Source organism: Lemur catta, chromosome 11 (genome assembly GCF_020740605.2).
Source record: "Lemur catta isolate mLemCat1 chromosome 11, mLemCat1.pri, whole genome shotgun sequence".
NCBI lineage: Eukaryota > Metazoa > Chordata > Mammalia > Primates > Lemuridae > Lemur > Lemur catta.
Genome location: NC_059138.1, coordinates 78,937,217 through 78,953,110, shown reverse-complemented (window position 1 = coordinate 78,953,110; position 15,894 = coordinate 78,937,217). Strand labels below are relative to the sequence as shown.

The window sequence follows — 15,894 nt, the reverse complement described above, 5'->3', positions numbered from 1 at the left end:
ATTAATATATACACCTTGTGTAATGTCTCCCTTAAAAATGTGGGAAAGTCTGTGAATGTGATGGATGTCACTCCTGTAATTAGGTTACATCACCTGGCAAAGATGAAGAGATGGTGCAGGTGTAATGTAGGTCCATAATCAGTTTAACTTTGAGTTATTAAAAAAGGAGATTATCCTGAGTGGGCCTGACCTAATAGGAAAGCCCTTAAAAGGAGTAAAGTTGCTCACCTGCTGGCCTTGAAGAAGGAAGCCATTCTACAGCTGCAAGGAACTGAAGTCTGCTGACAGACACATGAGCTTAGAAGAGGCCCCTGAGCCTCAGTTGAGACCCCAGCCCTGGCTGACACCTTGACTGCAGCCCTGAGAGACCCAGCTAACCCATGCTCAGAGCCCTAACCCATAGAAACTGTGAGTTAATGATAATGAGCGTTGTGTTAAGCCACTAACTTTGTCATAACTTGGTGTACACTGATAGAAAATTAATACCCTGGGCTGCTAGCTGCTGGAGAGAAGACCTGTGTTCTGATACTGCTACCAGGCACTTTGTATGTGAGACAACAGGGAGACCAGAGCCACCACCCTCCTCTGCCATGTCCAGGAACATTCTCAGCTTGGCCCACTTTAGAAAAGTGAAAACACACCCTAAGTCAGTGGCAAGCCTTGGAAATCTAATCTTCTAACTTAAAGGCAACCACAAACTCTCCACTTAAACTGCCTTCCAAAATCCTACAAAACCTAAAAACAAAGCCCCTGAATAAATGGGTTGGGACAAATTTGACAGGGAAAGCTGATCTCTGTTTTAAGTTTCCTCACTAGTTTTAACAACAAAAACAGATTTTTATAAAGTATGATTTTAATGTTAACGAGGTCCTTTTCAACAAATAAGATCATTTTTATTGAAATGCCAAAATAGCCTGGTCTGTATTACAGGTTAGCAATCCATGAATTATAACATTGTATACATCTTTTTTCAGTTAGAGAAAAAGAGGGGGAAAAATCCCTCTTGTTTTTTCTTGTCTTTAAAAACATATTAACAACCCCCGAATTTCTGGGACTGGATAGATAAAATTAGTTATACCGCATAGGTTAAAATATATGTATGTAGGCATTCCAGACTCTAACAACCTTCATCAAGAAATGCATCAGAAATTCTTTTAAGCTCAAAACCATGGTAAAAATCCCCGTGGCACTGGAATTGAGTAGCTCGGTGGTGGGGATGCAATGCAATTTCCCAAGATGTTGTGACAAGTTAGCATCTCAGCATTAAAACAGCTAGGAGTGGAGACTTGCAATTGGTTGGATATGAAACACACACACACACACACACACACACACACACACACAAGTATGCAGAGGCCGGCTCTGGAAAGATCCCCAAGGATCTGGTGCAAAGTTTGTCTCCAAGACAGGATGCAGGCTACCTGGGGCCAAGAGCAGGAAAAAGCCTTATGTTTACTATAGATGCTTTTGTAACACATTGTCTATTTAAAATATTTTATGAAGTCAGGCATGCACATACAAAAGAGTAGAGCTCATCTACATTGTCTCACTGGGACACTGCTGCAGGAATAAGTAGTCATGGCTATTGGGGAAGAAAAAGATAATTAAGTTAGGGGTTCCCAAAATATGCCAATTAGTAAGAAAAGCCACTGGCTCTCAAGCCACATGTTGTCAGTCACTTCCACAAAGCCTCTCTGTCCACATCCTTCCTATGAAATTGTTGCTCCACCCAAGCTATAAAAGGTCCCGGAGGGAGAGCGCTGCCCTGAGGTGAAGGACTGCCCAGACGAAACTCACGCATCTCTCTCTCCCTGTCTCTCTCTTTCCCTCCTTTAACTCTGAGCCCTCTCAGGTCTCTCTGCCTTCCTGCCTAAGTCACAGGCAGCATGCTACCACTGAGGAAGAATGGGACATTGGAGTTTGAGTTCCCGCTCTGCCTCTCAGCAATTGTGAGATCTCTCTCAGCATATAAATTTCCCCATCTGCTAAATCAGAATAATAATAACCACCACTGCAGGGCTGAAAACGATACCTATGAAAGCCTAAGATTGCAGTCTGTCTTTTCTTCCAAAATATTCTCTAAAACTCATTCACCATACAGTTTGATAGACCTGTAACCCGAAGGCAGGTCATTTTTTATTTGGGATGCAAAACCTGGGGCAAACCACATTCAGGTTGATCATATATGACTACCAGAGAATTGGGTCCTGTCTAAAATAAAGGAAAACAGAGGTTGAAAAAAGAACCACTCTTTTGTTTGGGCAACAAACAACGCATGGTTATGACTGCCAAAAGAAGTTTGGTTAAAAGCAAACAACCAGATTGGCATATGGTTAACTCAACTTTTCCATCTTAAAACATTTAAACAATAGGACAGTTTACTCTGTCAACACAGGGAGTGTGATTATTTTTATATAAGCTTTTTTAAAATGTTTATTCCTATAGATGGTAAGTAGCTGGCTTCCTCCAAAACAACCACATAGCAATATTCTGAAAGGCATGATCATCCTCTGGGTCATTCTCAAAGCGGCACTGAGAAAAGTTCCCTCATTCGTGACCTTGTACCGTACAAAAGCAATCTACAATTAATAATGCTCAGTCTATTGCCATTATTCACAGTCCCCTTTGACTCTGGCCAGTAATTGGTCTATATAAACGAGCCCAATTCCCTCAAAATTCCCATACATGTTTTGCTCTTTAATTCCTATTTATTGGAACCTGGAATAGTTGGTCTGATTTTGGAAATCAGTGTGTAAATGTTTATATTTTGCCTCTTTTTTTTCATTTTATGAGATATCATAAGATATTTTTAAAATCAAATATAAAAGCTAAACTATTAAAAAATGCAACCCATGGGATCACAACCCATAGAAAAATAAGACGAACCACATAAAAAGCAAAGACAAGAGAAGATTGTGGAAAATAAACCCCACTTGACAAATGAAAGACTATTCTATCTTTCATCAAAGTATCGTGGACAATCACTATTTCTATGTTCTATCTGAAGAAAGAGGATGGAATCTAACCTATAAATGTCTGAAACACATCTTATTCATTTATCCACTAATAACAAACATATATTCTGATAACAAATACATTATTGTTCATGAAAGAACCCCAAATTAAAGGGTGATTTTCAGTCCAAGTAAATACAGAAAAGCTGCCAAAACCATCTGTTTGACTCCCGATGATCTCATTTGTTTTCATCAAACAATATTGAGTTTTTTCAAATTAGATTAATCTTTTGCCCAGTTGTTAGGCTATTTGGATAAAATGTATTAATTTAACTATTATTAGCATAAAAATAATCTCAAAAGTACTCTGAAATACTTGCTTGAAAGGAATTAGTTATAACTTATTTACATTTTCTTTTAAAGACTATTTTAGCTTCATAAAAGTTTAAGAACAATTTGGTAAGCAGCACTATTCCATCAATACCTGGCACATGGATCAGTAAATACCTGTTGAATTAATGAATGAATGGAACAGATGAGCAATCTGATTAAAGAAAACAGGAGGGATGCAAATACAGGCACACACCCCCAAACCCTTCTAAGAATACTTTCAAAAATACGAGTTTTCATATTTCTGTCCTCAAGCAGATCTAGCCAACTACCATTTCCTCTTCAATGTCAATATTTTTTTCAGAGGAAAATAAGTAGAAGTCATGATAGAATTCTGTTACTTTTTTGTCTGATCCCTCCATCCTTCCTCAATCAACAAACACCAACTTATTACAGATTTGTTTTAATTCAATAGGTCTAGAGGGAAGCCTAGGAACTGGTATTCTAACAAGTTCCCTGGATGATTTTGAGTGGCAGCCAGTCTAAGACCTATTTCATGCCTCTGTGTGTACCATGACCTTCACCTGGGAGCCTCCCTGAACAGCCCTCTTTGAATGTGATTAATTCTTACTTATTCACAAAAATGTGTTGCTCTCCTGGGCAGCCCACCCAGTCCCACTCCCCAATCCCTTGCCCCCAAGCTATCCTCCTCCCCTTTCCCTCTGCACCCTGGTAGCCCCTCCATGCAGAACTTCCCCCACTCAATGGTGTTTCTCTGTGTCCCCCCCCCAAAGCAAGCTCCTTAAGGACATGGACACCCTCTCTGAATCTTAGGGTCACTAACACCTTGGCAAATGACCAGTTTAAGTTCTCTAGGCCCTCGCTTTCCTCATATACAAAGTAAGAAAGATAGAAATGACTTCAGTAATGTAAAGACTAAGTGATAAGTATAAACCAACTAGCCCATCATCCAGCAATTGGGGAAAACAAGTCCCTTTGGTGTTTCTGTAAAGGTAATAGGTAGAGGTAAAGGTCTTAAAATCACATGTCACAACCCTTAGAGCTTCAAAGCACTAAACAGAAAGGCAGATAGTGGCCACAGCTTTCATGAGCCTCAGCCTGAGAGCTCTTGGTCGATACAAGCAGATAACACTTTTCATCACACTGGAAGGTGATCGACATATAAAAGATCATGTTTTCCTGTGGGAACAATGTCATTTCTGAAGAGCTGTGTTCTTGCCCAGTGGCCTTAAGCAAAGAATAGGAATGACCCACAAAGACCCATACAGAATGAGCATAGTTGTAAAGACCAATATACAATAAATATAAATTGTAATTATTTAAAGGAATGAAATGAGGCTCCACATAATTATAAATAAATTATGCACATGAGCTACAGAAGTAGCCCAAATAGATGAAGTATACACAGAATGAAATATACGTGGAAGCATAACTATAGAGTAACACAGAAAATTTTAAATGGCTCAGATTTCTGAAGGGACTGTCCAAGGTAAAGTGAGATGATACTATGTCTTCTCCATACTTTCCCCACATTGGAAATATCAAAACAAACAAAAAAGTAATAACTTCTGAGCTCTCCCAAAGGCTTCAAAGGCATAGTATGTTCTATGATTAGAGTGACAAAGATTGTAACAATGGTATTTCTCACTGAAAAATCATTCTTAAAAATAAGAGGCAGGTAAAATATCTTTCTTCATCTAGCCTCTATTCTAAATTTCATCCATTCTATAACTGCAGTTCTGCAGTATTGGACCAAATCCTGTGAAAACAGTATCATGCAAGTCTTAACTTGTTGACGACTGTCAGTGCTTTGTACAATTCACTGGAAAGTACAAAAGCACAATTGATGGTCCTCATCTAGGCTCTTGAAAGGAAGCTTAATACTGTTTCTCACCAAAACACCAAAAGGGAGAGGAAAATATCCCAGGGTAATATGGGGGGGGTCCAGAGCAGGAGGGAACTGGGATAGGAGAGGGACTGTGACAAGTCTAAAAGGAGGGAATCCGCTCGATGGAATGGAAATGAGGGAACCCACTGTGTAAGCTTTTAAGGCAAAGACAGCCAATAGGTCTAAATTTCGCCATGTGTGACACCAACTTCCCCTCCTCAAATCTATCATCTTTTAGGGAGAAACAGCTTAAAAACTCTCAAAGGAATAGGGAAGGAGAACAGCCTTTCCTTTTTTGCAGCCATTTAATAACGTCCATCACATTTTAGCACGTGCACACCTCTCCCCACAGCACTGTGATTTCCAGGTCTCTGTCCTTGAGAAACAGACAAGTGTGGGCATGACAGAAACAACAAGTTGGTTCCCTGCAGCTTGCAAAAACTGAAAATCTAAGCATCTATCAATAGGGAGATATTAAATGAATTATTGTATATCTATGCTATGGAATCCATACAACAGTTTAAAAAGCATAAACTGGCCTGGGAACATTCCTAAGTTGTATTATTGTTGAGATTTTTTTAAAAAGGCAAACTGAAAAAGACTGTTTCATCCCATTTATGTAAAAATAAAAGCACACATGCGAAATTACATATATATGTAATAAACTGGAAGAGGTCTGGGAAAGACAATAAATTGATAACAGTTGTTATTTCTGAGCAGAGTGGGTTTCGCAAGCCCAAAATGAAGTTTCTTTTCCTTTCTTGTTTAAATTTTTTAGTATGATGTTAATAATATATTAATGTAGTATTACCTAATTAAATTTAAAATTAAACATAATTATTCTAAGGAAGAGAAGGAAGAAGTGAAAGAAAGCAGAAGGGAAAAAGAAAAGAAAGTCCCTACAAATGATGGGGGTGGTTAGCCTGTTCTTGGGGTTCAAGTTCTCCTACTCCCATTTATTTACATAATTGAATAACTAAGAAAGACTTTCGATCAGCATTCATCAGCATCTCAACATCACAGTTATATTTTCTTGGTCATTATCTGCTGTTTTGCTTCATTTCTTACATCATCATTCTAATAATGTAAAATTTTAAAAATAGGAAGAGAGCAGAGGATCAGAGAAAAACCATGGCTTCTCAGCTACAAAGGGAAAAGAGATTTGTCCCCTCAGAAGTATGTTGCCCAGGACAGATATTGCCTATCAGCCTCTAAAAGATGTGGTTCTCATTTCTTTATCAGGAAGGCCAACCATCTGTCTTCCTTTGCATCCTTTATGTGGCAGCCGTGGTCCCCAAGCCTCAGTCTGCATGAGGGTCTCAGTGGAGACTTGAAAATGTACAGTCAAGGACCCAGGCCTGGAGCTTCTGACACAGCTGGCCTACTAGCCTAATGGTGAGACCACCAAGGTCAGTCACCATCTCTGTCACCTACTAGCTCCATCACCTTGGGCAAGTCACTAAATCTCTCAGCGCCACCATTTTTTCATCCGTAAAATGGGGCTATGATAGAATCCTAGGTTGTAAAGATTCAGAGCCTGGCTCCAGGGAGGCACTACTCTGAAACTGCCTGCTGCTATTTTGATGAAGAGGATGGTAATATTAGTGACTATAGTTATTATTGGGCAAGGCGGGCAAGGCCTAGGAATCTGCATTTTAACAGTGATACGATACTGTGGCCCATTACATTTAGAGCACACGATTCCCTCAGGTAAAAGGAAGGGCAAACAAACAAGAAGAAATGCTCAAAGGTAACTTAAAGCATCTTTCACTATTGCTGCAAGCTTTCACTATTGCTTCCTCCACTAGCAACATTAGATTCCACCTTCCCATACGCTTGCTGATGGTAGAAAGGTTCTTCCAGAAGGGCTGCCTTCGCTGGGAAGCCTTATAGATCAACGCCCTGCACCCAGCTGCCAGGTGAGGTACACGCTGTGCACCTCTGCAAGAGGCCTGACCACACTATCCGGTGAGCAGCTTTCAAAACTGCACAAGGCAGCACCTCTGAATAAAGATGCCTTCAAAATACAGGAGAACTCGGACCATCAGCTCTCCTGTAAAGGTGCACTAAATCATCTGAAAAATAAGAGGTTCCATTTCTTTGTTAAGAAAAACCCATTGTATATTCTATTTTATATACTATAATATATATTATGTATATTATTCCCTAATCTGATTAAATATTTTGACCTTGAGACGATCTTGCCCAGACATCATTCCACTCTAAAATAAAGTATTATCAGCGAACTTCTTCATTAATGATTCCTCACTAAATCATTCTCATGAAGTAAGAAATGTCAAAATCCCCAGTGTTGGCATGTACGTGCTTGTTAAAGAGCTTATCAGAAGTGCAGCTGCTGCTGTGGTCTCAGAATTTCTGTTACACACTAATGATTGTCATTGCTGTTGTTGTTGTTGTTGTTGTTTTCCCCCGTATGAACAGAAAATACAAAAGGTGAAGGAGAAGTTTGCCCAGATTTCTTGGGAGGTCAAACCCAGAGCAGTTTCTAGGTTAATTCCCAGATGTGCGCTAGACTCAGCCAACGCTCCTCCCAAGACTCCCTTTTCAGTGCTTATTGCTTTACTGCATGATGCTCTTTGGTTTTCACTTCCTGTCTTTACCCTTACCCAATGCTAAGACCCAAGGTACAACCTAAATGGCCCCAAATCTGGTCAGAAATGACCAAATGAATGTTGGTACACTCCTGCAACAGAATCCTCCGTACCTATTGAGGACAGTATGTCCAAACAATCGAGATGTTACGCCCTAATGTTAAACAGGAAAAAAAATAGAAATAATACAATATGAGGAGTAAGATAAAAGTAAACACTTTTACATGGGAAAAAATACAGGAAGAAATATACCAATGGATGGTGACATTATGAGTAATTGCTTTTCGCTGTTCCAGAGTTTACACTATTTTTTGAAGCCTCTCCTATGAACATGTTACAATTCTAATCAGAAAAAAATAAACGAACCAAAATACTAGGAATCTCCAATATTTAAGAGCAAATACTACTGTGTCCCTTAAAACTCTTGAAACGAGCACTGTATCATAGGGTAGGAAGAGAAAAAATGAAGAGCACACTTTTAACACCCACCCCCAGGTCCCCTGAGAAGTCAGATCCATTCAGGAGTCTTGATCTGAAGGTCCACCTCAGAGCAGGGCAGGACTCTTGACCACCCCCCAAATGCCTCGAGATTACCATCAGGAGAACTCAGGATGCTGAATTTGCTAGTCTATTCTTGCGTGCAGTTTAGTTAGAAAAGGTTTATCTTCTTAAGCTCAAAAAGAATGCTCAGGAAATGTGTTTGTCTTGGGTATCTCTTTGCCTTGGAAGATTAGGATAACTGGAGGAAAGGGACACAGATGATAAAGGAACTAGCAGGACAAGAAGGAAAGAAGGTCACACACTACAGCCCCAGTTTCCCTTCTGTGCCACGGATCACGGGAAACAAACCAAGTCTGTCGAGTACATAAAGAGCATCGATTGCACTTCTGTCAGTTGGGGAGTGTCTGCATGCAGCACTGTGCTAAGCACTTTTGATGCATCTTCCCACTTACGTCCCTCCACTGCAATCACTGTCCTCATTTTGCAGCTGAGGTATTTAGGGTAGAGAGGTTCCATGTCTGCACCTGCTCACGTGGAAATGGTGGTGAACTAGTTTCCTGTGTTTGCCTTAACACATCACAAACGTGTGGCTTAAAACAGTAGAAATTTATTCTCTCCCAGTTCTGGAAACTACAAGTCCAAGATCAAGATGTCAGCAGGGCCCTGCTCCCTCTGAAGGCTCTGGGGAAGACCCCTCCTTGCCTTTCCCTAGCTCCTGGCGGCTCAGGCATTCCTGGGCTGGTGGCGGCTGCACTCCAGCCTCTGCCTCTCTTGTCACGCAGCCTCCTTCTTTGTGTGCCCCTGTCTCTGTCTCCTCCTCTTCTTATAAAGACACCAGTCACATTGGATTTGGGGCCACTCTAATTCACTATGACCTCATCTTAACTAAGTATATCTGCAAAGATCCTGTTTCCAAATAAGGTCGCATTCTGAGGTTCCAAGTAGTGGTGAGACTTGGGGAACACTCTGCTGCTCAGCACAGCTGGATTCTGACTCAGCAGCGCGACTGCAGAGCCTCCATCTTAGACCACTGTGCTCCCACTGCCGCCTGTGCGCCTCTGCGCCGTGAAGCAGGACTGACACGCACATACCACGCGGCATCAGAGTGACCTGGCTCCTGTCCTCAAGGAGCTGATGACCAAGTTTTCACAGATGAAAGAGTGGAGGGGCCGGCACACCACCGCAGCGCCCTGTGAACTTCTGTGGCCACAGAAACGTAAAGGGGACAGTAGCGAGTGGGGGCCAGGGGACCCGGAGCACAGGCAGAAGCCTGGGCTCAGGCCAAGAGAGAGGTAAGCCCGGGAACAGAATGTCCAGGACAGTCTGTGGCTGGGGGCACGGGAAATGATGAAGGAGATTTTAGAGATGCTTCAAAGACAAGCAGAGGAACTTGGATTTAATTTGGAAGAAAAGGAAAAATTTAAGGCAGACTGAAATGATACAATGAGGGTTTAAAGACATCGCTGGCAGAGGTGGGCAGAGCAAGCGTGGAGCCTGGAAAAAGTGAGTGTTGAAACTTGTTGACAAAATACTCTCATATGCATATGTGCAAATGACCACAGGCGTCACGGGGGCATCTTCTCTGTGACATGTTAACAACTTGCCTTAGGAAAGAAATCAGACCTGCAGATGCTTACCATGCTTTCGTTCCTCCACCATCCCTTCCTACCAGCCCCCAACACACACACACACACACACCACCTCCCCTCCCAACACCCAGCGTACCCCAGCCAAGAGCCCAGTGAAAAGAAAGGAGAGCAAGAGAGAAATAAAAATGCCTAAAGCAACAGCCCAGAGAGGAGCCAGCCAAGACAGAAGTCACCTTTGCACCGCTCACAACAGGCTCCGCGCTGCTTGACCGCCAGGGCACAGTCTCTCGACAGCACCGGGCACTTCTCTCTCTTACACGTCACTTCCTTGTTCTAGGCAAAAAGAAACAAGACACATTTGAAACAAGCATCAGACAGAACACCCGGAATCTGAACACACAGCTGATTTTTTCCCAGCTCCCCTGTCCTGTCTTGCCTTCACTTGGCAAGAGCACACTGTGGTGGCCAGTAGGGTCTCCCTCTCCCCCGTATGACATACCCATCCAGGAACACGGGACTTTTGCAGATTAGGGGCAGGTGAGAGGGGATGAAAAGTCCCTTCATTAAAAGCCAACTTCACCTAGATAACCGAATGCCGAGGGAGAAGCTGTCTCCCACTCTGTTCTAAGGTTTCTTTTTCGTACACACTACAGAAACGATAATATTTGTGTAAATCATATTTTGCCCATTGGGCTACCTGGGCCAGGACTGCATCATGAGAACAAAAATATTTTCTCATGGCCGTCCAGCAATTCTTAATAGTAGAGTGCACTAAAATGCAGCAATCTAAAGTTCCAACTCAAATAATGACAAAGCTGAGTATTGAATCGGCTCAGTAAGAGAAAAAATAATATTCCACATGCCAAGCAGAGACACAGTCGTCAGTGTTTTATAGCCGTGGGACAGCTGTGTTATATTAGCACTTATGCTAATGAAAGTGTGGTGAACATTTGCATCTTCGGTTTTATCCTGAAAGGTTAGCTGTTAAAAAGTCTCAGAGAAGATCCAAACATGATGTATGTGCCTGTTTGTATTCAGATTATACGCACATGAACCAAAAATATTATGTCACAAAAATTCAGCACGATTTGAGCTTGAACAAGTGCCTGCTATATGCTAAGTGCTGTAGCTTTCGTTCTTATTAAAATCCTGTGAGATAAATATTACCATTATCCCCACTTTACAAACAAGTAAACTGCTGCTCAGAGAAGGTAGAGGACTTTTCCAAGATTACACAGCCTTGCAGTAGCTGGAATTCAAGTTGAAGCCACAAATGTGGGCACACCCCTGGGTGAAGGCTGGGACTATAACCTTCACTGCCTGATTTGGGGGCAGACTGGAGAGCAGCAACTGGCCAGCTCTGCTCACCTTGAAATGAACCTAGAACCTTCTTGGAATATGTACAACTCAGCCCTGACAATGACCTTGAGAAGGTTCACAAGTGTGCCCAGTGTGCCCCGACACCATGAGACTAATGAAGATCTCACCTTTTCTGGTCCAGAACCAAACACAGGTGTGTGTGTGTGTGTGTGTGTGTGTGTGTGTGTGTGTGTGTGTGTGTGTGTGTTGGGAGCTGGGAGCTCAAGCCAAGCTCATGCGCCAAAGTCCAGCCCCAAGTTACTTCTAAGATAAAAATTCGTCACCTTCTGTGCTATCCTCAAATTCTCTGGGACTTCCAGAGCCCCCCAAGACAGTCTCAGGGTCTAGCTCTAAAATAAATCCAGACTGTCATCCCATCCCCTCTCCTTTCAAAGATCAGGATATCTGAGAGTCCCCGAACCCCACTCCCTCCAACTCGCCATCACAACCCGCACAGCGAGTTCTACGGGGCCTCGCCTTCCCAGCATCTCTCTTTCCACACCAGTCTTGTTACTTCCCTGCCCTCGTGGCCCTGCAAGGCCAACTGAGACATGGGAATAATAAGCTGTCGTGGCCAGCATTGCTCAGACTTGCCCGCTTCACAACAAACATAGAAAACGATGCTCATTTCAGTTAGGGACCCCTGGGGCAAATGCAGTAAACATTCCTGACACTGTCCCAGGACCTGTTCGACACTCAGAGAAAGGTCGGCCATCTGCAGCCACCTGTACCCCAGGATGCTTCTGCAGTTTTGCATTTTCATTTATAGGTTGTCGTGTATGATGGGAGGGTATGGTTGGCCTGAGTGATTCAGTCTCCCTCTATCTCTCTTTATTTCCCTTTTTGGTATCTGTTATGTGGTAAGTGCCCTCATGGGGCTAACCTCATTTATTCTTTAAATTCCTGTGAGACAGTAGTCCTCATCCTTAGCTGCAAATTAGAACCCCCCATCGAGTTCTTAACAAAGACTGTCTCCTACTCCCTGAAGCTCAGATCTGATTAATGCAAGGACCAGGCACGTGTGCTTGTTCAAGCTCACAGGTAATTTCCAGCGTGCAACCAGTGCTGAGAACCACTGCTGCAGGGAGAGTATTCCTGTCGCCAGTGAGGCTGAGTTGGGTGGAGCTGTCCACCTCCCTCTGTGAACAGCAGACCTACGGTCTGAAGTCAGGCATGCTGGCCGCGTGCCCTCCCATGCCCCCTCCCTCACCCTCTCTTCTCCTGAACTATGGTGGTGTCAATGCATAACTCTATGTCATGGCCCTTAGATTTATTTTTATAATTTTTTCTTAAACTACAAAGGTAACACATTGTTATGGTCACCATTCAAATGAAAGAGATACATTTTTAAAAATTAATAATCCCCTCCTACTTCCAGCAAGTCATTAGGAATGACCATACACTGCTTGATATTATGAATGCCAACTTTGCTTTGCAAACTGTAGCTCCAGCAAGCCATGTTTTGATACTGACGCCCCCAACCCAGGACCACCGTGAAGTAAACTTCTTCACAAGCAGAGCTTCGGTCACCACAGCTTCATGGCTTTACACCTTTGGCAAACTTGGCTGCAGCCTTAGCGAATGGCCACCCCAAGTGCACCTCCTCTCTGGAGGGAAGAATCCTCAGACACAGGGGGTTCAAAGTCGACACAATCTGGGATCTGATCAGCGGCAAGGCACACACTCTCTTAAATATAGGAGCTCTTCATTAAATTAGAAACCTGGGAGCCAGTCAAAATCCATAACAGGATCCCAAGATTCATAATAAATAGCTTGTAATTACAGTCCAGCTCAAAAGTTATTCCAACCAGATGGTTTGTAGATTCACATCTGGAATTTTTTTGTACATACACACACAGAGAGAACAAACCTAAGCCTTAGCTATGGGTTTAGTGCATTTTTTTCTCTCTTCTGATTACGGTGGGATATATATATATTTTTATATCCAATCAAAGGTCACATTGGTGCAGAACTGCCATAACTGATCATTTCCCTGGTATGTGATTGGTGTGGATATGGGGCACATCCTTAAGAATCCCAAAGAAAGAAATAGACCTCAAAGAAAAAATAAAAACTCCAGAGAATCACTGGTGATTCCTCCATCTCCTTAATTGAGTCCAGCAGCTAAAAGAGTAAATTCAAACACAGGTTAATTAAGACCATCGCTTTGCTTTCCCCAATTTTGCTTAGAGACAAAAACCCTGGTCCTCGAGCCAGGGGCTCCAGTGAGAAGTGGCCGGGCAAAGTCTTCACGAGCCCCCCCTCGGACACATCCCACATGCACCACATGTCATCATCACTGGGACTCGGGGTCACGTTCATTTCAGTTCACTTTTTCATTCAAGAAATATTCTGTAATAGTGACTGTAATAGTGACTCACGCTCACTGGACACATTATCTGTGTGTTCAGACTCTGTGCTAAGAATCTTACATGCATTCTTTCACCAAAAAGTCTACATCATCCCCATCTTACAGATGAGGAACCAACGTTAGGAAGCTTGCCCAAGGTCACACAAGAGGCAGATCTGGAAAACAAATGCTGCACTTTGCCACTTCCCAGGTATTCAGAAGAGAACAAAACAATCCTTCTGCCTTGAGGCCCCAGGGGAGACTGGTGCCTTCCTGGTGTCTCCAGACTCCGAGCTCTCTAAGAGCAGAATCACTGCAAGGACCTGTGTCATTGCCAACCATGGGAAGGGCCGCAGACACCAGCTGTTTTCTGGTAACAAGGAAAGTCGTTCCCATTTGGATATCCACAGAGATGTGCCTGTCACACCTCTGAGGTCCAGACTGGCATCCTCAAACCGTCTTCCCCAAATTCCAGCCTGGGTTTGAGTCTCCTCTGATCTAAGCAACAGAGATGGTGACCTTTTAAAAGGTCAGACCACTCTCAAAAATCAACCTAACCAGTGAATGAGAGTAATAAACCTCATCGCCTCTTTAATTCTCAGTCTCCTCCGCCGTGTTTACCTTCCTAGGGTCAGCCAGCTGGCGATTTACCTGTTGTCAAAGGCATCTGTCTGTCTGCACAATTGCCTCCTTTCCAAAAGAAGAGTGACGGATTCTCTAACATTGACCAAATACATCAGAACCCAAAACGTAGCCTCTAGGGGCACATTAAATGAAGTGCCAACACGCGAAAATAAAAGAGGGGGGCACGGGGAGTAAAAATTTTAAAAATCTACATGGCTGGCAACAAAGCTCTGTAAGGATGGGAGCCAAACCACAGCTCCCGCCGCAAGCCAAGTTCAGGCAGGACTCCGACAGCCAGCTTGCTGTGTCCGAGACCTGCCGCTAGATGGCAGCACGGGGTCCCCGGTCTTCGGAATCGCAGCCCTGAAGCCGGCTCGCGCCTGCTGAGCGCTTTGCGGGGTCTGGTGCGGAGAGAAATGAGCGCTGGGCTCATGCATGAGGACGGACTAGACGGAGGGGCACAGGGAAGATGGCAAAACACCGCTGTGAAATGTTCCCAGGTGCTTTCTTTCCTCAGCCAGAAAAAAAATGCTTTTGAAATGTTTCTGTTCTACTCCAAGGCAATGTCTTGAAAATATTTTTTTTTTCAAAGAGTCTTCCAGAACCAATCCTATCATGGAATACGGAAAGTCTTACCTGACCTTTCATTTATATTAAAAAATAATAAAATAAAAACCTGAGAGGAAAACACAACAGCTAATATGATGAGGGTGGCAAGGGAGAAATGTCAGTTGGCAAGATACTGTAGTTTCAGACTATGAAATAGCATCACAAATCTCTTGAAATAAGAAAGAAAACAAAAATCCCTGGTCCCCTGCCGGCTTGCCCTATCTGATTAGCCACACTGGAACGGTGGCACCCCACACGGGGCTCTTCCTCTAGAAGGTGGCACTCCTTCCCTTCCATTCCTGTCTCTTTTGAAAGCAACGCCGGCCTCAGAGGCGAACAGCTGTCATTCGGCAAACCAGCAAATTCAAAGTGCCAGATCCTTTTTCAGAAAACCAAGAAGGTTGTGAGGTTGTGATATTTTTTTCTGCCCAAATGAGCCATGTGTCAATGAAGCCCATGGGCCAGGTAGTACCATTAGGAGGAAGAAGGAGGTAGAAGTGGCTCTTTTCTAAGTTAGAAGCCCCTCGGCCTGCCCCCTCCCTCCTACAGAGAAGCACACTCCCCGGTCATTTCATCTCAGCACTCTTATCCACGGAGGGGCTTATCCATTTTGCTGCAAATATCCACAGAGGTGGACCCACATTCATGCCAAATAGGCTATGTCCTTTGTCATCAGCTCCTGGGATCGATGCCCCAGCCCGGCAACTCTGAGAGGGAAGGGAGTTTCGTCAGCAGTGGAGGTTACAGAGCTGCAAACCAAAGCCTTGACACGTGTGTCATTACACTCAGTGCTGTGGGAGAAAGACAGAAACCATGCTGCAAGGTTCCCGTTGTCCGGAAACAGACAAGCTCTTGGGTAAAATAAGACATCAGACCTTAGCATATCAACCAAATGCTGCAGTGTAACTTCTGCCACCAAATGAGAAGAATGGAAGATAATTTCACCTTGATTCAAAAGCCATTGAAGCTGGGGAGCACAAATAGGACTTTGAGACCTCATCTTATCATCGGAGATCTTATCTGAAGCACACACACAATAATGTTTCACACGGAGAGT

At 43.3% G+C, this 15,894-nt stretch overlaps 1 protein-coding gene across 2 annotated transcripts in view; it reads right to left on the bottom strand.

Moving 5' to 3' along the window:
• Positions 1-15,894, bottom strand: part of BMPER (BMP binding endothelial regulator) — a 241,498-nt gene that overhangs the window by 200,857 nt on the left and 24,747 nt on the right. For both annotated transcript variants that reach the window (XM_045564642.1, XM_045564643.1), the window contains exon 3: positions 10,129-10,228. In XM_045564642.1, the coding sequence (XP_045420598.1) occupies positions 10,129-10,228 (100 nt within the window). The remainder of the gene's footprint in view (positions 1-10,128; positions 10,229-15,894) is intronic.